We start from the raw sequence: 27679 nt of genomic DNA on the forward strand, positions 1-27679 counted from the left end.
AGACAATATGACGCAAACGACACATTATGACGTACATTTTCCCTTTATTGTCAATGTGTTTACTAAACAAACTTTGAACTGAAGACAAACATTAAACCTAGAAGGGAAAACATGTACTGTACAGTATGGACAAATTATAAAGGTCCTTAAATTGTCCCTTAACTATAATCTGTCCCTTAACTATAAACTATAATCTGACCCCCCAAGAAATCATGCGGGACCCCCCTGGGTCCCCATAGGTTGAGAACCACTGCTACCAGACTTAAACAGTGTCGAATAATAAAGCCTAAATGTAGGTAATTCCACAGTGCACCTTTGATGGGTAAATGCAGCTGATGGTAGGGTGAATTTCCAAGACTTTTCTGGCGTCAAACAAATTGAGACCCTAGCTGTCCCAGACTCCCACATTGTGATTGGAAGGCATCAGTGTCAAATGCCCTAATAGTTAGTCCCCTAATAGTTGGCTTTCTGTTATAAAGCTCTCTCATTGTCTCTTTTCCTGCGAGATGTGTTTTTAAGCCTATGAGAAATATACCCTACAGCTACAGCTACAGCTACAGTACCAAGTCGGCAATACCACCCATGAACAAATTTGCATTTTAAAACAAAATTAATATTAGGCCTAATTATGGTCGAATATGACTTTAAGTAATAAGTTGCTAGCCTCGATACCCAGGCTTTCACTTCGTCTGCGACGGTTGCTAACTCCGTCCCGTCCCCCCTGTCCCTCACAAGTGATACTTCTGTCCCTCAAATAGCTGAAGGTAATAAGTGCGAGTGGTTCTGTGTATGAAGTTAAGTGTTCAGGAGTTGTCCACACTGCTATGGCACACCTACACTTAAAACACATCAACAATTAATGTTACATTTAGCTGTGTTTACCCATCAAAATGGCAATTTGTTAAAAGGAACTGGAAGGCTTTATATAACTGGCAGTATTGAAACAGACAGTAATGTACTATATTTTACAGACAGAACAAGGTAAACACACCTGCAGCTAAACAAATTAATAGTGTGTATGTTTGATTTAGCAGTAGGCAAGCGTTGACAATACTATTGTCAGTGCTTGCTCTTTGGCATGCCTAATGCATTCATTGTAATTTAATTAACTGCAGCTGTGTTTACCCCACACCCCATGCCATTTCCATTTGATGTTTCAACATACCTACTGAGATTTGAGACTTTCTTTTTTCCATCTAACTCTAAAGCACCGACACACACTAACGACTTCCAATACTGCTGTCCTGTGCTAGGAGACGTACAAACTCCCAGTCAGAGAAGCAGATCATGTTGCATATCCCCTCGTTCCAACAACACACATAGACAAGCTCTGATAGATGCTCATTTGGCCTCTGGATAATGACAGTGTTGTTCTGGAACAAATTATGATGGGGGGAGAGGAGATATCCTTATTAGAGCCTAGAGACTTTACTCTAATGAGAGGGAAATCCCCCCCACCAACTTCACCACAGCTCAGATGTCTTTGGCTATGTCTTCTAATATTCTCTTCATCTGGAAGACAGAGACAGCAGGGCAGGGCAGGGTGGGATGGAAGGAGCGGGGAAGACAGGAAGGAAGGGAAGGCGAGATGACAGCTTTGAATCTATGAACGCTTATTTTTACCAGCACCAGTCCAACATAATGTGACTCGAGTGCCTGCAGTAGCCAAATACGCCCACATGCAGGTGTGTATAGCGTGACTTTGCAGTATGTCTCACAGGCATGAATCAAATTTCCATTAAGACAAGAATGTTATTCTTTATGAATCTTTTTTCTCCTTATCTCCTTTCCTTCTCACTGTTAGAATATTCATTACCTCGGGCCATGTGATAAGCCCAGCTAGCCTTCCTCCCTCTGTCACGAACAATGTCTGAGAACCAAGCATGCTCAGGATGCCGTGGGCCTGCATGGTGCAACAGAGATTAAACAAAGTTTTTCAAAGTCATTTCAAATGCAGGGACGTGTAGAGCATTGAATGGTAAAGATTTGCAACGTCTCTTCACCTCCTGTATGGTGCTGTGAGTTGACAACTGCACAGAGGTTGGATAGATAGTACAAATATCTGCCAGTTGTTTCTCCGCAACCTGAAGAATGAATGATACAAGCAGCTGATTAGACTGATGTGATGATGATCGTCCCCTGTATTTCAGATTGCCACTGTCAGGTGGAAGCCTTGTCCAAATATCATGTAGCTATAATTTTGTCTAAAGCTCTTTTCATTAGTTAAATATGTGTAAAACCCACCGACAGAATTGACCAATTCAACCTGGCATCCCTATATATATATATATATATATATATATATATATATATATATATAGGCACATCAGTGTAGGCATAAATATCCATCAATTTAAGTTTTAAGTAGCGAAAATAGCTGATTTACAACCTTAGTGTTGTGTTGTCAACTTGTAGATTGGCTATTTTCACTACTTTTGCACGATGCTGCCATACAACAACTGCGCATAAAATAGGGCATTCATTTATGAAAAACATGAAATACTGAAAAGCTAGGGTTTTCTACCCGACAGTGAAGATGTGATGCTCTATTTATGATACATATAATTTTCTTATTTTTTTATAAAACACCAACCCTTCAAAGCCTGAAGGAATTGTGAGAATTTGTCGCACTTTAGAAAGAAGCAGAATAATTTCACAAGATGGCCAGGCTCTCGTGCTATATTACATAAATTCCCTTTAAGCTCCAAAGACATGTTTTCATTTCCATGCTGTACATTTGGCAGCATTTTGGTTAGCAAGCAGTGATTATTGATGACGAAGCTCTGCCCTAATTGGGCTTGCATTCTAAGCCTTTCAAAAGGGGAATATGTCGATTATAGTTATCAGCTAACTAAGAGTCTGAATGAAAGCTTTCACCTCATCCTTAGTGCGGTGCAGAAATGTTTGCAGGTCTGAGCGGTAAATGGACCCCAGTAGAATCTGTGAACCTAGAATGAGAAAAAGGAGAGAAGGAGAGGGGAGGCAAAAACCAATCTGTCACAGTTCAGTGTATCAACAACTTTCTACTGTAGTATAATGCGTCTACTTCTGTGTTGCAAATATTTACATGCCGATGGCAACTGCACCGCTGCCAACCGCATCAGCTGGAAGACTGATTAGCCTCTAAACATTATGGGTACGGTCACATATGCGCTGATGAAGTGATGATGCCAACAACCAACACATGCCAAGAAAATTACGTTGGCTCACTGAAAGAAAGCTACAAGTGAACTGCTTCTTTCCTATTGGTTGCACGTGCACTGCACTGCTGCGTTTTCCGCCGGTTTTCCGAAAAACGTGTCCAGTCGGCAAGGACCTTTAAGGTCCTTATGGTCGCCTAGTAATTCATTTTCAATGAGACCTGCATTTTCTTTCTGTAGCCTACGTGCAGAGAAGTTGATGGACGACAACGCAAACGCATTTACGTGGGTGCAGTCTTGTGAAATGATTGCGCGCATGCTCGTTTCGTGCACACGCCCGCGACTGACTAGACCTGGATTCTGTTGAGCTTTTTGAGTGGTGCAACCACTCCAAGGAACAGCAATGTCCGTGTTAACCTATGTGACTATGTGGCTATGTGTTAACCTATATGTTAACCTATGTGACTATGAGTAGCAGTAGGGGCAAAAGTGGTGCTGTTGTGCCAGAAACGGAGAGAGAGAGATAGTGCTGCACTGTTGCCTGGTAATGAGAGAGAGAGAGAGAGAGAGAGAGAGAGAGAGAGAGAGAGAGAGGGGGGGGGGCGGGGGGGGGGGGAGAGGGGAGTTGCACCACTCAGTTCACAGGTGTGATTTTTTTTTTTACGCTTGCGTTGTCGCGCCCTGTAGCAGACCAGGAGCAGACCTGTCGTTGATCCAGACGACAACGTCTGCGTTAATCGATGCCAGGTCTGAAAGTACCTTTACGTCATCAACCCGCTGCAACAGAAATCTCCACCATAGAATCATAGAGCATAGAATGGGGAAGCTGGCGCTAATGATGCGTATGAATGAAGTGCATGTGTGACCGTGCCCTAACGCTTAACCCATTTAGGCCTGACGTCGAAGTCTTCTGAAAGAATATATGTTCAATTTTCAAAGATTTGTGCAGCATTTTCACAATTTTTCAAAAATAGCAGACCTACAAGCTCGTAGCGCTATGAGCTTGTAGATCTGCTATTTTTCAATAGCTAAATTATAACATGATATTTAAAACACCAAAAGGGGTTCCCGCCCAAAATGGGTTAAGCCTGATTTATACTGTACTTCGTCGATAGCTGATGCACCGTGTTGTGAGCTTGTAGATCTGCTATTTTGGGGGAAATAAAATAACATTTTTGAATGTTTTTGAAAATGATCACCGATAAAATGCCAACTTGTAAAGGTGCCAGTGGGATTGTTTTCCATTTTCCATGCAATTGGTGAACAGTTATATAGTTTTTGAACAGGTGAGATATTTCTTCCATTTTCTACCTTTCTGGGAAGTGGCACTTTGGTCAAGACTGGCTGTCAAGCTGTGAAAAGCGTTTTCAGTGACAGACATCAGAAAATGGCTCGTAATAGGATCTCAGCAGTAGAACTGAAGAATTGGACCCCATTTTTGCTGTTAACATTTATGGTCAATGTCTCTGTATAGGTAACAGAATGTTGACTGTAAGGTTCCCTCTTCCAAGGGAGAAAAAAAGAAAAACCATCAGGCATGTACAAATTGCTGACAAATTAAAGGATAAACCTGAATAACTGAGTGGAGAAATAATTAATGTATCTGCTTGCTTCCAAACAGGTGTCCTGTCTGATACAGTAAAAGATCTACATCTGATCATGCTCCATGACATCTACAGGTATAAGAATTCTGGGCACAGATTGATGGCGGAGCTTCAGTCACCAATACTGCTCAACTGGCTAGGAACAGTGATTAAAGTGATTGTGAATAATGTGAACATTTTCACATTGGCCTATTATAGCGCCACCAGGAGACCACAATAATCTACCTGACCTGGTGGAGACCTGTGCCTCTGAGAAGCACCTCCTATGCCCAAGCTTTGTGTGTTTGTATGTACCCCATAGTGATGATTTGATTGGCTGAGCAACAGAATTGAGGAAAAAAGTTAGGACAGAATCAGAGGAAGCTAATTGTGATTGGCCGGAATATGATGTAGGATGATAAGAGCGCCCCCTCACTTCACATGAGTAATTTGTGACCCATGTGTAAATGTACAACCTGATCTCACAGCACATTCATAGAAATATTTAATAAAAGTATACCTTAATATCGTTTGACACTGTATGCATCGGACTCAACACAGGTAGAGTTTTGACATTCTAACGAAAGCTTAAAGCCTAACTCAAACAGTTTAGAAATGGGATATGCTTTGACTCAAGGTGTTATTACCGGTACCTACCAAAGGACTCAACAACAGGGAACTCTGTCTCAGTGCTTGAATGTAGAACACGCTGCACTTCCATCAGCCCAGCTGTTTTCTCAAGCACCATCCCTTTACGTCCCAGACTATGTCCTACTGTCACAGCTCTAATCCTGCAAGAAAGAAGACTTTACAGTAGCTGCTGATATTATTTTTCCTTTAATTTAATATTCATGTGGTCAAATGTTATTGTGACTGCATTTCTGCATGGCTCTGAAGGAGGCCAGCTGTCTATAAGAAGAACGTCTGTGTGTCCGTCCGTCTGTCTTTCCAGACGGTCTGTCTGTCTGTCGACTTTACCCTACGATAGGGGAGGGTTACAGTGTCCTGTGTTTAATGTATACTGTGGTAATATTATGCATCTTATAGGATACATGAAAGTTTTAATTCACAGCATGCATGTCCACTTTCCTACACATTTAGCCTAAAATTGCATACTTTTAATTGTTCATTACATTTGAATGTTCTTTTGGGACATATTTTGGCTCAGTAGCACACCACTGGTGTAGGATATTTCATCAGCGTATTTTCTTATTGTATAACTAAACAGATGATTACCCTGTCCTGCATGAGCACAGCAGAGAAAGAATGTTTTACAGACACCAGTGCTTTATTTGATTTGTTCAGCGTTTACGCGTCTTGCATACTTATTTACAAGTATTACTTACTATTTAGTATTTACTTATATTAAATTCCCATTGACAATGAATGGAGAATTATTCTATGCCATAGTGTCTGAGCAAATAGGCATATTTTATGATGACATATGATGATAAGAGCGCCCCTCACTTCACACGGTTGTGATTTCTATTTTTCTATTATATACCTGCATGGACTGTTAATTATTTTTGTTATTTTATAGATTCCTGTCAGTGGGAAGAGCAGCACAGCATTAACAAATGGCTAATTGTTGAGCAGGTGCAGGATGTGAGTTAACGACTCCTATCGGTGCTGGACTTGATGTCTAGCTCTATTTAAAGGTCAAGGCAGTGTACATCCCGGATGCAGAGAGCAGACCTGCCCACACACACACACACACGCTGTTGTATATTGTTGTAGATTGTGGAATAGTTAGTAGATTGTGGAACTAGCGAGACTAGTTCCGGGGCAATCTGGGAACCCATCGGCAGAAAAAAAGAAAAAGAAATCCTATGAATTTTCGGAACGGGAGTTCACAACAGAGCTCTTCATCTGTCATGAGAGACCAGTTCCAGGGTGTCGAGGTAATAGCGCACCTCAAGTGCACACGCCATAAGGGCACTTTCTAGTTACATCAATGTGCTAAAGAAAATCGCTTCTGAAACTTTGGCCACATTACATGTGATGAGTAGAGGTTCCTAGGTGTCACTTCTTGCCTTCCACCATTATAATATGGTAGCCAAATTTGGTCTTGACGGGGGGGTCCGTGTACACGGGTTTATCCATGGCGCTGACAGGCAAGGCAAACGCCGCATCTTGAAAGGGTCCCACCATAGACCCTCGTGTCATCCAACCCAGATCACCTCCTTGTCTGGCTTTGTCCTCGCTGAACTGCGACGCCACTTCGCTGAAGCGACGACCGGCCTTCAGATTCTCCAGCGCCTCCATGCACTTGCCGTGTTTTTCACAGAGGATATGCCGCACCTTCACGGATGTGCCTCCTTTTTGTGCCTTTTCCTTTTTGTCTGTATCTCCGCCTCCTGGTGCAGCTGCACCTTTACCACTTTTTCCACACTTCCCCTTTGGAGCCATTATTATAATTATTATAATGTATACAACTGAGTCCTGAAAGTCATGCAGCAACGCTGGAAATAGTCAAATATATCTGCATTGATGATGTCATGGATCTTTCTGTCTGTATTATAACTAAATATGGACATGGCCTGCATGATGAGCTTTTTCGGCACATTGTCAGCTTGTAAAATGTGGAAAACGTTTACGCACAAGAAATTTGGTAGTGATTGTACCAGCAGTTTGCAAGATCAGGTTACCTATACCTACAAAAGGTTTAGCCATTCACCCCAACCGAATCTTTCTCTGTAATTACCTATTCAATCTATATTTTACCCAAAAAACGTTTAGAAAGTGTGAATGAGTGAATGAATTAAGTCTGCACACTGCTGGTTTTTATTGATGCTTTCAAAGAAGGAAAGAAAAATAAGCCTGTTTTCTCACCTAGGGCAGGCTTTCAGAAGAGATGGCAGGTGTGGGAGCTTCTTGCTGATGGAGAGTGCATCGTAGAAGGAGGGCCGCTGGCCAGAGCGAGCCAGGCCGTTGGCCAGTAAGGTGGCAAGGAGGACAGGCGCTGCATGGCTGAATTGCCCCGTTAGTTCCAGAGCCAAAAGGGCAGGGGACAGGGTGTGTGTGACGGCCCCCGAAAACGCAGCCGCACCTGCAGTCAGACATGTCGTCGTGTTTTATACTGTGTTCAAAACAAGTTCATATGTAGGCAGAATGTTAGCATTGTCAATTGATTTAGGTTAGCTACAGAATAAGCAGGTTTATCTAGGCCTACCAGCCAGTGCATAGCCCCCAGGATTTAGAGCAACCCAATCCTGGCCTGAAGACATTCTGGTGGACACATAACCAAGTGAATCCCCTGCCAAACGCCCAATAGCTGCACCTGAGAAGCAGACAAACATGAATTCATGCTGCATGCAAAGAAAAAAGGAGTGGACCCCACATTTTGCTCACTTCATAACTATCCGTCACTATAGAGCGTCGCAGTCCCGCCCCTTACCATGAACCAGGAAATGATTCTCCGTTCATTTTCCTCATAGACATTTCAGAAAGTATTTATTTAAAGACGTTTACGCCGCGGACAAAGCCAGCTCGAGTCGTGACAAATCATGACAACAAACACAATTTTTGGGGCCGAAAAAATAATTAGAAAGAAGAAAAAAACGGCAGGTTACAACACTTTTTTTGTTGTTTTTCTTCTTTGTAATTATTTGTTTGGTCCAAAATATTGTTTGTGTTGTCATGAGTTGTCACGACTTGAGTTGGCTTTGTCCGTGGCGTAACTGTCTTTAAATAAATACTTTCTGAAATGTCTATGGGAAAAATGCATTGGTATTCATTTCCTGGTCCATGGTAGGGGGAGGGACTGCGACGCTCTATTGTCTGATACATGAGTACCCTCTAGATTAGAAGCTACACACGTTTTCTCTACCTGCAGTGTCCGCTACCTGATGTACTATTGCACATTTGACAGTAAAATGAGTAAATCACTTTGAAAGTTAGCTTCCCAGAAAGATGGACTCTTATTTGACAAATCTGTTTTTCAGATGGTGAGAATATACAGCAAAGAGATTTTATTAATACACAATGAAATCCTGAGGGAGGGCTGCCCTAGTGTATCAGTTCGTTAGAGCATACGCCTTCCATGCGGAAAGTCGAGGGTTCGAACCCTACTCTGGGTCATCAAGGGTGTGCGTCTGTACGGTGTCCGGTCTGCGGCCGCAGACAGGTCCCTAACGCCAATATCAAATGGGTGCATGCAGTGCAAGTCTTTAGCTCAGTTTCCAGACGTAAAACCAGATGACGTATACACAGTGAAATCCTCAGTGTTAATTTAACTTTAGTATATGTACAAATAGAACAGTTGTAGTGTAGAACACAAAAGCTTACCATAAATCTAACCATGTGTGTGTAGTGTAGCTAATCTTGCTTCACTCACCATAGATGAACACTGGCATGAAGTAGCCTGCTGGTAGTGGCAAGGTGCAGGCTAGGACCAGCATCCACAACTCAATGTTAACAATGGAAACAAAGATGTGATTATTATTTTTGTGAGGGTAGGTACCCTCACAAAAAACATGCAGTAATCCTGGTCTCTAAACTGCCTCCCCCTGGCCAGCCGGGGTGCCTGATGGAGGGGAAAGGAACTGGTTGGAATAACGTGATCCTTCCACGCGCTACTTCCAACCAGGGAAACTCCCCCCTGTCAGGTGTAAAGGAGCGACTTGGACACTCATGCATGAAGGAAGCATGAGTTCAAGTCCGTTGCTCTCCCCAGGTTGCAGACGGAGGGTACGTGTAGAGCCCAGGATCACATTAGATAATTGACACAGGGGTGAAAAAATGGGTTAAAAAATCGTGGGATAAAAATTATATTAAAGAAAAAGAAAAAAGATGTGATTATTATACAGATTATATAAAGTGATTAACTTTCTAGCCATTGAACGTACACAATGTAAACAAACACGATCAGCACGCCACAGCTAGTATACTGATCGAGTGCACAATTAAGTCAAGAGTGCAAGAGCTTCTTTTTTACTTAGCCTCTTTGTATCCCATGATTTTGAACCCATTTTTGCAACCCATTTGTGTCAATTATCTAATGTAATCCTCTGCGCTACACTCCCTCTGCCAACCTGGGGAGAGCAACGGACTGACCTCATGCTTCCTTCTATGCATGAGGAGTCCAAGCCGCTTCTTTTCACCTGACAGGGGGAGTCTCCCTGGTTGGACGCAGCGTGTGGAAGGAACACGTTATTCCAACCAGCTCCTTTCCCCTCCATCAGGCGCCCCAGCTGGCCAGGGGGAGGCAGTATAGAGACCAGGATTACTGCATGTTTTTTGTGCGGTTACCAAGAGCATTTTTGTCACCAATCAATTTACCAAAGCTTGATATAGAAAAGTGTTTTTTTTGTTTTTACAAAAATAAACCGTAAAGGAAAGTTATTGCTCTGGACAGGGCATTTAAATCTACTTCCTGTATGTTTAATGTCCGTTGTCTCCATCTTCTGACAGAGAGAGGTAAATGAAACGATCAGAACTACAATAAAGCTTCAAATAATATTAACATTGTCAACCAGTTTGATCTAAAGGGAAGAGTATAGGGAGACCACCTACAAACACTGCAGATGCATTAACATTAGGGCTGGGACTCGATTAAAAATATATATATAATTAATTTGAGGCATTGTAATGAATTAATCGAAATTAATTGCATTTTAATCAATAGCTGACCTGAGAAGCATTTTTTTCAATTAAAACGAATTTTGGTATACAAGTGAATCAATGAGTGAGTTTTTAAAAATATAAATCTCCCATTCATTGGGCCAAGCAAAGCGGGCTGATCGGCTTCTTCTCCCATTGTGTGCACCGGCATGATCGGTACGCCGAAATTTGTCGCATTTGTGGTGCAAAGAATAAGCGTGATTAAAATGCGTTAATTTTCTTAATTGCGTTATTGTTTCTGTAATTAATTAATTAATTCAAATTAACCAGTTAAAGTCCCAGCCCTAATTAACATACTCTACCATACACATTGTATTCATTATTAAAATACGTCCCACATTTTCATGACGGCCAAGAGTAATTGGAAAGGTATTCATGGGTGCACAGAGATGAGATGCATTCCATGGAGAAATTCACTTGTTAACCCTTTGTCGTACCTTCATAAGTAGGAAGACACCCAGAGCCAGGTGGGGCAGATGCTCTGATGATAGCCACTCCCCCCCAGGGTTTGGATCCAGCTCCAGTGTGGCATTGTGGGAATGAGAGTTCCACGGTCTGTTGTCTAGCAGGGAGACGAGGAGCTGCTTCATGGTGTACTGCAGGGAGCAAACACATGACACATCAGGAGCTGCTTCATGGTGTACTGCAGGGAGCAAACACATCACACATCAGGAGCTGCTTCATGGTGTACTGCAGGGAGCAAACACATCACACATCAGGAGCTGCTTCATGGTGTACTGCACGCAGAAAACACATCACACATCAGGAGCTGCTTCATGGTGTACTGCAGGGAGAAAACACATCACACATCAGGAGCTGCTTCATGGTGTACTGCAGGGAGCAAACACATCACACACCAGGAGCTGCTTCATGGTGTACTGCAGGGAGAAAACACATCAGGAGCTGCTTCATGGTGTACTGCAGGGAGCAAACACATCACACATCAGGAGCTGCTTCATGGTGTACTGCAGGGAGCAAACACATCAGGAGCTGCTTCATGGTGTACTGCAGGGAGCAAACGCATCACACACCAGGAGCTGCTTCATGGTGTACTGCAGGGAGCAAACACATCACACATCAGGAGCTGCTTCATGGTGTACTGCAGGGAGCAAACGCATCAGGAGCTGCTTCATGGTGTACTGCAGGGAGCAAACACATCAGGAGCTGCTTCATGGTGTACTGCAGGGAGCAAACACATCACACACCAGGAGCTGCTTCATGGTGTACTGCAGGGAGCAAACACATCACACATCAGGAGCTGCTTCATGGTGTACTGCAGGGAGAAAACACATCAGGAGCTGCTTCATGGTGTACTGCAGGGAGCAAACACATCAGGAGCTGCTTCATGGTGTACTGCAGGGAGAAAACACATCACACATCAGGAGCTGCTTCATGGTGTACTGCAGGGAGCAAACACATCAGGAGCTGCTTCATGGTGTACTGCAGGGAGAAAACACATCAGGAGCTGCTTCATGGTGTACTGCAGGGAGAAAACACATCAGGAGCTGCTTCATGGTGTACTGCAGGGAGCAAACACATCACACACCAGGAGCTGCTTCATGGTGTACTGCAGGGAGCAAACACATCAGGAGCTGCTTCATGGTGTACTGCAGGGAGCAAACACATCACACATCATTTTCTTTGAAGGTAAAATACTCAGAGGCCTATATCTTATGCCACCCCTTACCCCTAAACTTATTTGCCATTCTTTACTATTTTGAAAAACCTTTTAAAATAGTTCAAATGTACAAGCTCACAATGTGTTGATGTAGATCGGCTAGTTATTTTGTCATGCCCCTTCTCCTCTGCCTTTGCATTTGAACTGTGACGATCCAAACCACTGATGGACTAATATTTGGCACGACCATTTATAGCGTGACCATATATGTCCTTATTACTAGGTTTCGGACTTTTCTGTCGTTTCAGTATGTTCTGTATAGGTCATTGGACTTAAGATATTTCTGTATGTTCTGTATTGGTCATGGTTTTATTAAGATAATTATGTTTCTGTCTTAAGTATGTTCTGGGTCATGTGTTCTGTTCTGTTTGGGTTTTCTGTTATTGCCTTGCTTTTGTTTATCTTATTTTGTAGTATTGTTCTGTGCCTTCCTGCCTCCCCTTGTTTGGTGTTTCCTGTTCTGTCTTACCAACCTGATTATTGTTGCCTTTAGTCACCTGTGTTCTGTTTGCCTGTGTTTGATTTGATTTTGAGTTAACCTGTGTCCTGTAATGTTACCCTGTCTATTTAAGCCCTGTGTTTGCATTGTTTTCTTTTTGGTCTGTAGACCTATGTCAAGTGAGTCTGTAAATATTATTCTGAAAGCCTTTGTTTTAACACCTTGAAGATACTCCGCTCTGCAGTAAAAAAAAAGGCAAATCAGTTTAGTTATAAGGGGTAAGGTGTGGCACAGGATAGGACCCTCAGTGTAAAATTGTACATTTGTAACTCTTGAGAGTATACATATGTAACCAAATGGGCCCATAAGGGTCCATTTGGTTAAATCGGAGAGAACTCCTATATAGTAGGAGGCAGGATAAGCAAGTGAAATTGGTAGTGATGAAACAAAAGACTGAGCAGACACTATTAGAACTGGAACACAAATGCTGATAAAAAGCTGAGTTCTCTGTCCTGGTTTTCTGTTTACTTGGATTTGGTTTACTGGATTATAGAGCAGATTACCTAAACATTTTTATAATTCTTTGATTGCATATTGATATATTGATAGTATAAACACTCAGGTTTTGTATATTGACACAAATAATCTCCCCCACCTTAGAAGCCATATATTGACCAGCAGAGTGGGGAAACGTCACAGATGCGAGGATAAAGGCCACCATGGCTGAGTATAGACCTTTCCTGGTGAGACACATTCAAACACATGTAGCTACACAAATGCATCAATGTTATTGCCACGGCATGTCTTCAGGTTCAAAATTACTTCATCCATCATATCACAACATCATCTCTTGGCAAAGTGTTTACACAGCGTGGCTCTGTAGAAGGCTGCATGTTGTCCTGACTCCGGAGCTAATCTCTCAGAACTGATCAGCACCATTGTGTGCCTGCCAGTGGGCCAACTTGAGTATCTCCAAGAATGTTTTCCACATATGTATTAAATGTATTGAAATATTAACATTAATCATTTTATAACATCAATAGGGCTTGTAATGGTTTGAATGAATCCTTGCCCAAATGTGGAGTCATACGTCAGATGACAGATGGCACAGGCTGGCCACATGAAGTTTAAAATCAGCATGAAGTCACACTGACTGTGACACAGTCGCACACGCATGTTGATCTCCAGTTTCACATCTAATCTTATCTTAATGAGCTTTATAAGTAGCAGAATCTCTGCAGAATAAGAATCCTCTTGAGGTTCATTTCTACTCTGATAAAGCACTTAACCTCTTAAACCCCAGGGGGTCCAGGAGGGAAAATCAAAAATATCGGAGTTGGAACCTAAGACCTTGACCAGCCCCATTTACCCGCTTAGAGCTGTTCATGAGGTGGACAGCCTCTGCCCCCGCTGTGGTTGTTTTGATTTTTGTTTTAAATCACTAGAACAAATTAGCAACCTGCCCTGTGCCAGTTTAAGGGGGCAAAACAATCTGAACTGTTCAAGCTATAAATGGATTATCCTCAAAGGATTGATTGATTCATCACTGCACTCGTATTGGCCTCTCAGAGGATGAAAATGATCTCTCACTCTGTCGTCAACATCCTAATCAGGAGTGGCTTGGTTTTGATGAAGCGCAGAATCCAGCGGTGACAGAAGAGATAGACACAGCTTACAGCTCCACACAGCAACCTTTTATATGAGAGACAGAAGCAACCACAAGACTGAGACCCCAGGCTTATTGTCTCCACCAGGCCGAAGGCATGGGGAGAGAGTATGTTTTGCACTCCGTCCGTCCGTCCGTCCGTGTGTGTGTGTGTGTGTGTGTGTGTGTCCGTCCGTCCTTCCGTCTGTGAGCAGCTAATCTCCGGCACCGTTAACCCGGTCAATGCCAACTTTTGCACACACACTCCCTGGATGCCAACGATGAACCTCTGCCCCAATATTTCCAGAACGGCCTGTTATAGCGCCACCAGGAGGCCGCTTTGTGCAAAAATAGTTTTTGGACAGTACACCTACAGATTTTGTCCAAACATCACGCAAATTGGTACACAGTCTCTCTAGAGCCATTCAACGAAACGGGTCTTTCAGATTTCTCAGACTCCATCCTGATTGGCTAAGATTGGCTTCCAAAGTTTGCAGGAGTGCTCAGTTTCAAACAAAATGCTGCAAATCATGAACACATCGTGTGATTTCCGTGAAATTGTGCATGCACATTCCCACTAGGCCGAGGAAGAAATGCCACATGAACATTTTCACCTCAGCCTCATGGTGGCGCTATAACTGGCCGAAAAGTGGTTTTACCTCTAACTGCACGGATCTGTGGATAACTTTGTATGCCAACTCCCTAGAGGCCAAGGAAAAACCTTTGCCTGGAATTTTTCACATCTGCTCTTTATAGCGCCACCAGGAGGCCAACATATGTAAAACACATTTTCTAATATTACTCCTTCAGATTTAATCCAAATTTCACGCAAATCGGTACACATGCTCTCCATAGTCATGTGATCAAGACGGGTTTGTTTGATTTCTCATAATCCACCCTCATTGGCTACGATTGGCTTCTAAACTTTTCAGGACTAGCCCGCTTTGTACCCGTTTTGTACAAATCGCCACAACTACTCAACGCAGCGTCCGATTGTGGTGAAACTGTGCATGCATATTCCCACTAGGCTTTGGAAGAAATGCCACTTGACCGTTTTAAAATCAGCCTCATGGTGGCGCTACAACAGGCCAAGCCGCGACACACCCACACACACACACACACACACGTTTACATTGCTCCTAAACATTTTGCCAAACATCACACACACACACTCCTATCCTCCTGGTGGAGACCTGTGCCCAGAAGGGCACTTTTTCTAGTTCAGGGTTTGATTTGTGAGAAGAAACGGAGGGGACATTTTACGTAACCGCTTAGACTTAAACCCTATATGCACTTCAATGTACAACAAATAGAATAATTATCCGCTATAAACCCACAATGCATTGTGAGTTTGTACTGCCTACAATATTAGGCCAGTCATGTGGAGCAGGGGGCTATAGACAGTAGGGTGACTCATGGTACAAGCAGGAATTCATTGTATTTACTAGTAACAGCCTTTCTCTTGTCTATGAAAATGTATAGTCAATTTTAATTGAGTATTTTAGATTACAAAAGGTACAAAAGGTTTACAGGCTTACAAAAGGTATAGCATGTATGTAAATGCAGACAAATATTGTTCAACTGTACACTTGTGAATAATCTTACCCCAGTGAAGCAAAGAGCAGAATCTCTAGTGGATAGAAAGGTAAGGCATCCGAGAGATCCGTTTTGAACAATGCCTCAAGAGTCTCTGTAGACACAACAAATTAGAGTCACTGTACTGAGCTCTCCTATGGCCTTTTCCAAATCAAATCATCCTCCACTTTATTGCCTTTATCTTATTGTTCCTTATAGTCTATCAGCTTAAACGCCCCTGCTGATATTCCCAAAACCCAATCACCCGTGTCATTGCCATCGCCATGACAACATAATTAAGACGGTTGTGAACAGTGATTTATTGGATTTCCAATTTGACTTGAGAGACCTTATATGACAGCATCAGTGAGCAGACATAAGGGGCATATGTTGCGAGCAGGTATTGTAATAATGTCAGGAGACCGCGCTCACCTCTCTCCCCGCTCCAGACGGAAAGGAGACGGAAGGTCAGTGCGCCGCAGGCCGCCGAGAAGAAACACGGGCAGTAGTCCCTCAAGGCAAAATGTGAGCACATGACCTCGACGCTGAACAACACACCTACAGTACACGGACAGAGGAAGAGGTAGGGAGTGGGTGATCACTGTGTATAGAATATTAATATTAGATGCAACATTCATCAGATCAACATCAGCTATGGGATAACAGCCTGTCATCTTACTTGGGTATATTGTTTATTACATTTCGGAGAATTCCACGCCCACAAAGTTGTGCCCACGGAGCGCACAACTTTGTGCGCCAGTTCAGGTGGCCAAGTCATACATCGTGATATATGCGGAAGTGCCGTAACTGCCGTTCACGCCTGATCTTTGTCGCCGTGCTACGTCACTGTCTTGACCTCTGCGTCATCAACCCAGCATTGTGGGGTCTGCGACTACTGGCCAATCACAGCGTGGCTTTCCTACACCCAACTTTTGCCGTTCTCTCGCTCGGTGTTGAAAGTGCAAGAGTGAAAGAGTCCTTTTCTGTATCGCATCGAACAAGGGAAAGGTACCCAGCACGGACAAAAGACGGTCAGTGGCCCTTTCTCACAGGGGTGCATACGTTGCTTAGACATACCGGTACTAACAGTCGGACAGGCATTAGTCCGAGAACACCGTGACTCCTGACGTGTGGCCGGTTAAAACGAACCCGTGGCAGGTTAAAACTAACCCGTGGCTCCCGACATGCGTGGCCGGTTAAAACTAACCCGTGGCTTCCTGTGAGGTTATGTTTAGGGTTTGGATTTTGGGTAGGGTGTCAGACTAATGCTTGTCGGACTGTTAGTACGTCAGACCCAAACACGTGCACCCGCTGGCGGAGATTATAGTTGTTTACAATTGCCAGCTGTAGAGATTGCATGCGCCCCATCTGGCACCATCTTGAGAGGACCCCCGCTACTATTACTTTCAACCGTGTGACGTCACGTTTACTTTTCATTAAAGACCAAAGAGACCAGGGAGACTGGCATTCCTTAGTCATGTCTACCCAAATAAAAAGAGATCTCCCTACTGATGTGTCTGAATTCATCTAAATTCAATACTGTACAGCAGTGGTTCCCAAACCTTTTCATGTCAAGGACCCACAAATTGACACTAATTAACCTGCGGACCCCCATTTGAAAATATATGCCAGGGACCCCTATATTATGGGGGGCCCATAAGAGAAGAAATTAATTTCAAGGACCCCCAGTTCAACATGCATTAGTCTACGGACCACCCATTTAATGGCATTTCTATCTCTGGGACCCCAATTTATATTGTATAAAATCAATGTTAATTTAACTCTGAGAGTATACAAATGGAACCAAATTGACCCGTTAGGGAGATAGATCTGATCGACTGGCTAATGGAGACCACTTTTAACTCATCAGTATTAGAGTTTATCTCGCCCCCCTAGTGGCGAAAAATAAAACTTCTGGGAACTCAGATTAGTAAAGAGCAGTAGACAGAGGACAGATTTGTGTTTTACATAAAGGTGAGCTATAACCACAACAGTTTACCAAGTATACCATTTTACTGGGCATGCAGTAACCAGTTTAATAATAACCTTATTTATTTTAGCTCTGTACAGAATATCTGTTAGTTAAACAGAAGTTAGTATATTGTTTGGTAATTAAAAAAACTAACCAGACACTGTCTTAGCTTACCGTATACTACCTTATCAATCATAATACGATCATAATACGAAGTTATTATTATATTAAAATCACGTGGCAGTTTCCCCTGTGCGTTTAATGATTTTCATTTCACATCCTTTCTAATTAGTGGATCACTAATTAGAATCACTCATTCTAATTAGTGGCGTTTGTTCCAGTGAATGGAAATCTTAATGCTTCAGCTACAATGACATACATTCCAGACAACTGTGCTTCCAATTTTGAGGCGACAGTTTTGGAGGAATGCCACGGCGCTTGCTGTTTCAGAATGACAAGCCCCCGTGCTCCCCCCGCATCCCCAATTCCCCATACAGACATGTTGTCATCTTGTTTAGATGAATAGGGAAAAGAACCTGACCGACCTGCACAGAGCCCTGACCTTATTTTTGCCATTTTATGCTTTATTTCAGGTGCTGTAGGTCAGTGTATAGAGAGACAGCAAACCAAGGGCAGAGAGATAGGGGAGAGACGTGCGAGACGGGGGCTAGATTCAAACCCGGGTCCTCACATGGTCTCCTCTGTGCACTAACTGGCTGAGCCACCAGGCAGGCATGCAGGCACCCGCCGAGACCTGACCTTATACCCCTTTCAAACACCTCTGGAATGAATTGGAATGCCAAATGCAAGTCAGGCCACATGGAGATGGAGTGTCAGTCAGACCTGGAAGCAAACCGCAGCATCAATGTTACAACTAGAGAAAAAACATCCCAAAATAGTGGAGAATGTTCTATTAGTAGTGAATGCTCCTGATTCGCTTCCATTCAACCACCAGGAGCTTCAATGAGGTCAGGCACAGATTAGACCTGGCTCACATTTGCAATTCCAATTCATTCCAATGGTGTTTCGGACATTTCACCGCAGGAAGACTGCACTCAATGTTAATAGTATTTGTAGTAGATAACAGTAGCGCAATTTTAAATTTGCACCCTACGGCCAGAAAAATTATTAAGCCTGTGTATTTGACTAGGGTTTGACTGGATTGCTGAATTTCTACAATGACCATAATGCATCGGTGCACTCCCCATCCTTTGGAGAGAGGTGAGGCCATATTGACATATATAAAGGCTAGATGGCTCAAGGCAGAGTAGGCAAGATGAGATGCTAGTATGTTCTATGGCAGCTCAAACAAAATTACTAATAACTTGCTCAAATCTTGACGGATTTACAAACGTTATCAACTACTACAAACGTTATCAACATGGCTATGATTCGAGATGCTTATCTGCTTGCTTAATGTTATTCTTTTATATGAACGTCATATAAAAGCATATAGGTATGCAGACGTCTCTGACGTTTATAACAAACCAAACCGTTTGAAAATCGGTTGCAAATTGAGCAAGTTATGGTTATTTAAAAAGTACATGCCCCATGGACACAATGTTATGCTGTCCCGAAGTAAGATGGCCGCCACGTAGCGACGTCGCTCTCCATGGCCAGCAGCCATCTAGTGAGCCAGTGAGCCATCTGGCCTTTCTTATATCTATCTATGGGGGAGGCTGCGTGGAGGTGTGACTTGTAGTCCAGGAAGGAAGTGACAAATTTTGGTCATGAACTAATTTTGGTCATGAACATGGCGCCATGACTATCCATCCATCCATCCATCTTCAACCGCTTATCCGTAGTCGTGTTGCGGGGGCAACAGCTCCACCAGAGTGCTCCAGACTTCCCTCTCCAGAGCAACATTAGTGACTTCCTCCTGGGGTATTCCGAGACGTTCCAAGGCCAGTGAGTCGATGTGTTTCCTCCAACTGCGCCTTGGTCTGCCCCGGGGTCTCCTCCCAGTGGGACGTGCGTCAAGGACCTCCCTATGGAGACGCCCGAGAGGCATCCTAACCAGATGCCCGAACCACCTAAGCTGGCTCCTTTCCAGGCGAAGGAGCAGCGGTTCTACTCCGAGTCTCTCGTGTGACTGAACTTCTCACCCTATCTCTAAGGGAGATGCCAGCGATCCGTCAAAGAAAACTCATTTTGGCCGCTTGTATTCACGTTCACGACCTTATTCTTTCGGTCATGACCCACACTTCATGACCATAAGTGAGAGTAGGAACGAAGATTGCTCAGTAGACAAAGAGCTTTGCCTTCTGGCTCAACTCTCTTTTCGTCACAACAGTGCCGTACAGCGACTGCAATACCGCCCCTGCCGCTCCGATTCTCCGGCTGATCTCCTTCTCCGTCCTCCCTTCACTCGTGAACAAGACCCCGAGAAACTTGAACTCCTTCACCTGGGGTAATTCCTCATTCCCTACCCGGACTGCACAATCCACCGGTTTCCTGCTGAGAACCATGGCCTCAGATTTGGAGACGCCAGATTTGGAGACGTCACTGGCGCCATGACTAAAATATCTAAAAACACATACTGTATTGCACACATAAAAACCCCAGGAAAGTGTTTCTTGTGTCCTAAAAAAGATCATTAAAATAAGATCTGGTTACAAAAGGGGTGAAGGCCCCTTAAGGTCAGGGCTCTGTTGAAGCCAGTCAGGGTCTTTATCACTCAGACAGATGGACTAGAATCAATCGTCCCGAACGAAGCTCTATTCTGTGTAATAGTGTGTATGTTGGCTGTTACTGTTATTTTCTTGCCGTATGCTTCATTTATACTCTGGTGTACGACAGTGTATACAAATCAGGCTTTACTCACCACTGATAGGAGCTCCAAAGCAGCTTGCTACACCAACAGCAGCAGCAACGACCATCATTTGTCCCTCAATGTTCTTTTTCTCCTATAACAGAGACATGCAGTTCTGTAGTGTTATAACTATAAAGGGAATGCTGTAAAATTATCACAGACATCATACACTATTCGCTTTACACTACATGCTGAAATGGGGTTAAATTAATTATTATTCTCTGATCTCTGATGTCATGCCTCCTTATCTTGAATGAGGGTGCAGAGATGGCTCAGGTACGCTCCCACCATGGTGGACAGATGCACAAAGGGACCCTGGAATGGACATACAACCATGTCAGAATTTAGATTAGGGATGTCCCGATATACCTTTTTCGTTCCCGATACGATCCTGATACCACAATTTCCGTGTTAGCCGATACCGATACCGAATACCGATACCAGTGTTGTGATCTTGTGTTGTGTTTATAGCTATCTAGCTATATATCTCGTGTTTATAGCAGACTCCTCACTCATATGTGCACTTGCAGTTTGGGCAACTCCACATGCTCCAACATTTTATTTATGATCAAAACAGGAAGTGATGAAAACAACTGTTAACTCACTCCGATGATGTTTCCATGAATCATGTTTACATGTTTATGTTGGGAAGAATTGGGAATACAATGTATTACATGCTGTTTTAGAAGCAATAAAAAATACCATGACCCTCTCTGTCACTCAAGTAGGCCTATCGTGTTCAGGTTATGCGCTTGTCTGGTAATGTGGGACAGCCTTATAGATTAGTATTAAACATATGAATTTGCTATTTTGCAACCCTTTCATAAACAATGAACGATCAAAGTAGCAAATGTAAAATGTCCTACCTCCCTTGTGCACACGCTTTAGACTAGCTCTTGGTTAACACATATTTGGATTTCAGTGTTCAAAACACCTTCAGGATTCCTTGAAGTGACCATGACACTTTTATATCATAGCACTGTTTTGGAGTAGGCTACCTCTTAATTCCCACTCTCTTGATTCAATGTGATATTTTAGCTTTTTGCACTCTTCTTGCCTATTGTCTAATAATTTTGAAGTGAAGGATTTAGCTCCTCCATCTCACATACAGTGGATCACGTTTGTTTTGTATTTTATCGGGTTGGAGAAAGCACACCTTGCAAAGCTCATTATACATTTTATAGGTCTCAGCAGCCATTTCTTGCATTGTTGCGAGCAGCTAAGGATACTTGAGAACCCTTATGTATGTGAATGCAATTGCAAACCCTATTATTTTTCCTTTGCTAAAAGATGTATATAGCCCATTTGAATTATTTGAGTCTGTTACCTTGGTTTGTCTTGATGCATGTGACAAAACAATAATGATCTGAGTAATATAAGTCACTTTCATTACAATGTCATTTAAATCATATAACCTGCAACCTTTTATTGAACAATAAACAATAAAAAATGTGGAAGCGAGAGAGAATTGTCATATCTGGCCCATAGGGCCATGACAAATTGAGGAGGATGCAGCAGTAGCAGTGTCGTCCAGAATGTAAATTAGTTGAAATAGTTTGAACAATCTGTCTCGCTAGACAATATGTTACATGTCGACCGGCAAGTTATTTTTCTGCTTCAGTGGGCACTTTATGCTGGAGGCATGGGACAATCCACTGATGATTTCTTTCACCTGTCTCTGCAGAATCCATTTGGAGACATTCCAAGCTCTGGCCAAAAGAAAATGAATTTATGTTCCTTTCCTGACCCCACTTTCCGTCTGCATTCATCAATTTGTTGTTGTCGGTTGGAATCCTTTTTATTCTTTTAAAAACATTTATAGTGAAAATTGTCAATCTACAAGGTCTACAAGATTCTGGGGCGGTTTTATGCCGTTATATTGGCCTTTTTGAGTGGTGCAAACCACTCCAACAACTGGCATTGTACCCGTGTTTGTTCGTACCAAAAAAACGAGCATGGTTACTATGGTCACTGACATTACGTCAGACCACAGCTGATCAGGCTATATAAGACCTTGCACCACTCAGTTCACACGGGTGTGATTTTTTATTTATTTTTTGAGTGGTGCAAACCACTCCAACAACCAGCTTTGTCTGTATGTACCTGTGTATGTGTGTACCTGTACGTGGCCCCACGCATGGTGAGCATGGTTGCTATGGTTAGTGTGTGACGTCACTGCACCACTCAGTTCACACGGGTGTGATTTTTTATTTTTTGAGGGGCCCCTGGTTCCCAAGGGCCCCTGGGCACGTGCCCAAAGTGCCCATATGGTAGATCCGGCCCTTATCATCTGCTATTGAAACGTGATGGCGATATGAGGTTTCTGCCTGACCACAACAAATTGCTTCTTTAATTTTTTTCACTCGTACTGTAAATACAGCAAAATATTCCCACCTTACCACAAAACTGTGGGATAAGATATACAATTATAAAAATGAAAACCCTACACAGAACAAATGTCACTCCCTCAACAATAATATTAACAGAATTTATCCAGCAGACTCTGGCCTGTGGTTTAAGAAGGCACAACTGTGGTGGACTCACTGTATAATCTATTATGGTGCTACGGTGCCCAGCTGTAAAAAATGTTTTGGATGGATGGAATAAAAGATAATGCTAATAATATAATATAATGCGAATAAAATAAATAAAACAAATCTGGAAAAAGGTACTGTACCACTTTGCCTAGGAACACGGTGCTGCCAGCTGCAAGAGTACAGATGAGGCCCAGAAACTTGGCAAACATGTTGGTAAGAGACAGATAGTGGGGCATTTCCATACCAGACAGCATGGTCCTCACCTCTGGAACCCCAGAGCCTTGAAGAAACACCATAAATGATGCTTCAAATGTCATGCCATCTATACAGTAAAATCCTCAGTGTTAAAGGAGAACCCCTTTTGGTGTTTTAAGCATTACGTTATACTTTAGCTATTGAAAAGCAGATTTACAAGCTCGTAGCGCAGCACCGAGTGCTGCTATAGATCTGCTATTTTTTTTAAATCGTGAAAATGTAAAATTTGGAATATTGCTATTCTTTCAGAGAGAACATTTTTAACTCAAATCTTTGCTTCTGGGGGGTCCCTGGAACAACATATTTTGAGATGGGGGCCGGAGGCCAAATACATATAATTTTTGGGGTCCTTGAGATGAAATAGTTTGAGCATGTGCGGTACCACTGATACAGAAACATAGGTTTTTCAGAAAACTGTCATGATTTAGAAGACACTTTGTAGAATCGAGCTCAGGTCTAAATGGGTTTAGCCATTTTCAGCCTCATCTTCATATAATTGGCCCTTACTATATGGTAATTATAAGATGCAATGGACAGTTCAAAAACCTGACTACCAATGACATCATCAATGAGAGTTCCAAGCTAATATATACTATACAGCCTTTCTCTTCTCGGAAAGTTAGCATGCTGAAGAATAAATAAATAAATGCAATCTTGTTTGAAACAACCAAACCTGCCTTCCAAACATGATGTCACTGGTAGGCAGGTTTCTGTACTGTCCACAGCCCTCCTCTGAGACAGAGTGAATCGTCAGGAATGGTGCCATATCTTATAATCATTAGTGGGGGGACATTATAAGAAATGGAGTGGTAACTCTGAGAGTTTCCAATGGATAAATGATGTGCAACTCAGAACTAGATAAAAACAGATAGTAGATGGTCTCTATAAGATTATAGAAAAAGATGACTTGAAGATATCAACATTGCACATACAATTATACAGTAAAATCAACAGTGATTTAACTCTGAGATAGGCTATAGTAGTAGATATGCCCACTGAAATGTAAATTATTGCTTGGTAAATGTCAGGTGCAGCCCAAAATTCTATATATTTATATTTGACATATTCCACACTCACCTATGTTTGACTTTTTTTCCCCTTTTGCCTATACACATATCTCATTTTAAATGCCTCTTGAACGATAAGAGAACTTGTGAATTCTCTATATGCCATGAGCTCATTTTAGAAGGAGAAGTAAGTTGTAATAGCTGCTGCCAAAGATTATGAAAGACAGTATTTTATTTTTTACAGTGAAAGGCTCATTTAACGACGCTCAGTCATACGAACCTGTGGAGAATGGACAGATGTTGTGAGAGAAAGATGCGGAGAGCGCGCACAGCGCTGCCGGGTAGAGAGTCCAGCAAAGGAACTGCAACAGACAATGACCCTCCAGCTGAACGTAAAGCCACTGATGAGCTACAGGTGGAGAGGGGATGAGAATGAGAGGGAGGGATGGAAACGAGAGAGAAAGAGATCAAGAAAGGGAGAATGATGGGGGAGGGGGAGGAGGAGAGAAGAGAGAGAGAGAGAATGAGAGGGAGAGATAGAGAGAGAGTAACATTATCAACGGACAACGGCCTTCTCATGTATGTGTGCACATAATGTGTAATATATGTAATATAATGTGTAAGATTCGATATCTTCAGAATGATATCTGTGCATGTGTGCGCGTGCGTGCGTGTGCGTGTACGCATGCGTGCGTCATACTCACCTCTCAGCAGTTTGGCTACACTCAGGTCCATGAGGAAGCTGAGGAAAGCGGTCAGAATGCCCAGAGCAGCAAAGCCATACCATTCTATTTTTCCCAGCATTCCCAACACACTCCTCGTCCTCAGCATGCAGCCTACACAGTCACACATTGTTAGTGTTGGTTAGTTTCCACTTTTACAAGATGTTTTTTTTTTGTTTTTTTGTTTTTTCCTTTTGTGCTAAAATGTCAGATCTACAAGCTCACATGAGCTTTTATAGATCTGAATAATGATTTTCTTTCTCGCCTAGAATTTTGTATTGTGTTCGTGTTTTAAAGATTTGGTTCAGATCTGATAATAGCAATGACGAGGACTATATCTAAATGATTTGACATCTCAATCATGTAAAAGGCTCAAGTTGTTTCGTGTCTTGCTTTAGGAGGGTTGAGAAGTTGTTCAAGGTCAAAATAACATGATGAAAGGTGAGAACCGGTGCACATGTTTAGAAGACACAATAATGGCGAAGGTTTTCTCGAATGTAACTAATCTGTACCTTTGACAAGCGTGCGGGTCCATTGCCATGGTTTCTGTGCTTTCCATGGATCAACGAGGTGAGGGCGATCATTATGTGATGTCTGGCTTAGATTGTCCCGCTTCAAGAGGTTCACAGTCACACTGCTTTCAGGTCCAGAAACCACCTCGATGCTCTTCATTTGGCCTTGAACTGTTTACCATCACATATACGCACGCACGCACGCACGCACGCACGCACGCACGCACGCACGCACGCACGCGCACACACACACACACACACACACACACACACACACACACACACACACACACACACACACACACACACACACACACACACACACACACACACACACACACACACACACACCACATATACTATGTTTATTCATTGTAGCTTAAAAGCTTTCTTAATCGTATTGAACTAAAGGTACATGCATTAAAGATGGAGTGCTGTGATTTCTTTCACTCCCTAAAACATGATCATCAGTTACTAATGGTTATACTAGGAGGAAGATTTATTTAAAAAAAGTGTAAAATTATGTTATTATGTGGCCACACCCACCAGTTCATTAAGTATGGTCTGGTTTTCACCTTAGCACCACCCACCTGAACTTAAGCCTCGCCCCCACACATGATGTCACTAAAATGGTGTTATTATTTCTATTGGGCCGTTTGACTCAAAGGCTTTCAGCTTTCAGGAAGAAACCAAAAATACACAGGGAAGACATATTTCAATATTATAACCACACCTGGGGGTCTATTAGAGTAGGTTAATGTTAACTCTATAGACACATGCAAAACAGGAAAAAAAAATCACGGCACCCCATCTTTAAGTGACTAGACCTGTACGTGCCCGTCGCAGACTCTCAGTCGGCCACCGGCTTACTTGGGAACGATGCAACTTGGGAACCTAATGATATACGTTGTCATAGCACCCGTTTTAACTCTCAGTCGGTGTCCCACATGGAGATCTGTGTGTGTGCCTGTGTGCCTGTGTCTGAAGACTGCAAACTGACTGTGAGAAGTGGTTAAGTAATCAATTGGCCGGTGGCTGTGAGAAGTGGGCAAACTGACTGTGAAAAGTGGTTAAGTAATCAATTGGCAGGTGGCTGTGAGACTGTGAAAAGTGTACTTGGCAATCAATTCGGCCCACTGGCAGAGCCTGATTGGTTGAGCTGAGGCAGAGGCTGGAAATTGCACAGGTGAAAAGAGTTGGCCTCATTAGGCCCGCTGGCAGAGCCTGGCCCAGGTGAAAGGAGTTGGCCTCATTAGGCCCACTGGTAGAGCCTGGCCCAGGTGAAAGGAGTTGGCCTCATTAGGCCCACTGGCAGAGCCTGACCAGAGCCTTTTGTGGTGGTTCTGGAGAACTGTGGGTCCGGCCGACTCTATACCGGGCACTGCACTCCCTGCGGGGGTGTGGATCGCGTGTGTCGAATGTGAAGTCGGTGGATCAAAAACGGTTCTCGAGTTACGTGCATTACACACACGCACGCACACACACACGCATGCAGACAGAGACGTGGCGCATTTATGTTAAAAGGTTCAAGCTCTATGTTCTGATAGCGTAATCATTTATATAGTCTACAATATAGACTATAGAGTGTTTGTTCAGTAACAGCCTCAGGCCTGTCTCTCCAGCTCTTTGGTAAACAGAAAATACATTGTTCAGGTGGGACACAAATTTCATCCAATCAGGAAAGAGAACCCATTTATCAGTGTCAATTTTATAATGCTCCAGTTCAAGAGCTCTTTTTTTGTTTTTGAGGGATACAGGTTCAATGTTTGTTTTGTAAACGCCATTGACAATGAAGGGAAAATCTACGTCACAATGTGCCTCATTACGTCATATTGTCTCTTTATTGTTAATGGCGTTTGTGTTGGCACTGTTTGTTTTACATCACCATTACATCACCTAATCAACATGAGTTAGACTTTAATATATTAGCGCCCCTCACTTAATTCACACGGGTGTGAAGCTGGGCAGACGGGAGACCCGAAGTAACACTTATTTTAACCCAAAACAATCACACCTTCAACCTAATAGCACTATTTTATGCATGGTGGTGTCACACTGCGGGAAAAAAACAGATAGCTTGTAGATTAGCTATTTTCGCAATACTGTTTTTTTTTTAATGTTGCAAAATATAGGGATGCCACATTGAAAGTCGTAATTTATATAGCTACTGTTAATTTGTA

The 27679-nt window shown here is 42.8% G+C and overlaps 2 protein-coding genes across 2 annotated transcripts; both read right to left on the reverse strand.

The window, feature by feature from the left end:
- Nucleotides 1-1384: 1384 nt before the first annotated feature.
- On the reverse strand, nucleotides 1385-25659 carry clcnk (chloride channel K; the record flags this gene model as incomplete). Its single annotated transcript, XM_079513577.1, has 19 exons — nucleotides 1385-1512; nucleotides 1817-1903; nucleotides 2004-2084; nucleotides 2878-2948; nucleotides 5381-5514; nucleotides 7556-7772; nucleotides 7896-8003; nucleotides 9060-9129; nucleotides 10783-10941; nucleotides 13118-13202; nucleotides 14053-14154; nucleotides 15713-15797; nucleotides 16115-16240; nucleotides 20479-20560; nucleotides 20707-20781; nucleotides 23144-23283; nucleotides 24546-24674; nucleotides 24970-25101; nucleotides 25500-25659. 19 exons carry the CDS (start codon nucleotides 25657-25659, stop codon nucleotides 1474-1476), a joined length of 2082 nt encoding a protein of 693 aa, XP_079369703.1. The 3' UTR covers nucleotides 1385-1473.
- On the reverse strand, nucleotides 6746-7132 carry LOC306916441 (peptidyl-prolyl cis-trans isomerase NIMA-interacting 4-like; the record flags this gene model as incomplete). Its single annotated transcript, XM_079494290.1, has 1 exon — nucleotides 6746-7132. The coding sequence occupies one exon, from the start codon at nucleotides 7130-7132 to the stop codon at nucleotides 6746-6748; it is 387 nt and encodes a 128-aa protein (XP_079350416.1).
- Nucleotides 25660-27679: the final 2020 nt, after the last annotated feature.

This window comes from Electrona antarctica, assembly GCF_951216825.1.
Source record: "Electrona antarctica genome assembly, chromosome: 2".
Classification (NCBI taxonomy): Eukaryota; Metazoa; Chordata; class Actinopteri; order Myctophiformes; family Myctophidae; genus Electrona; species Electrona antarctica.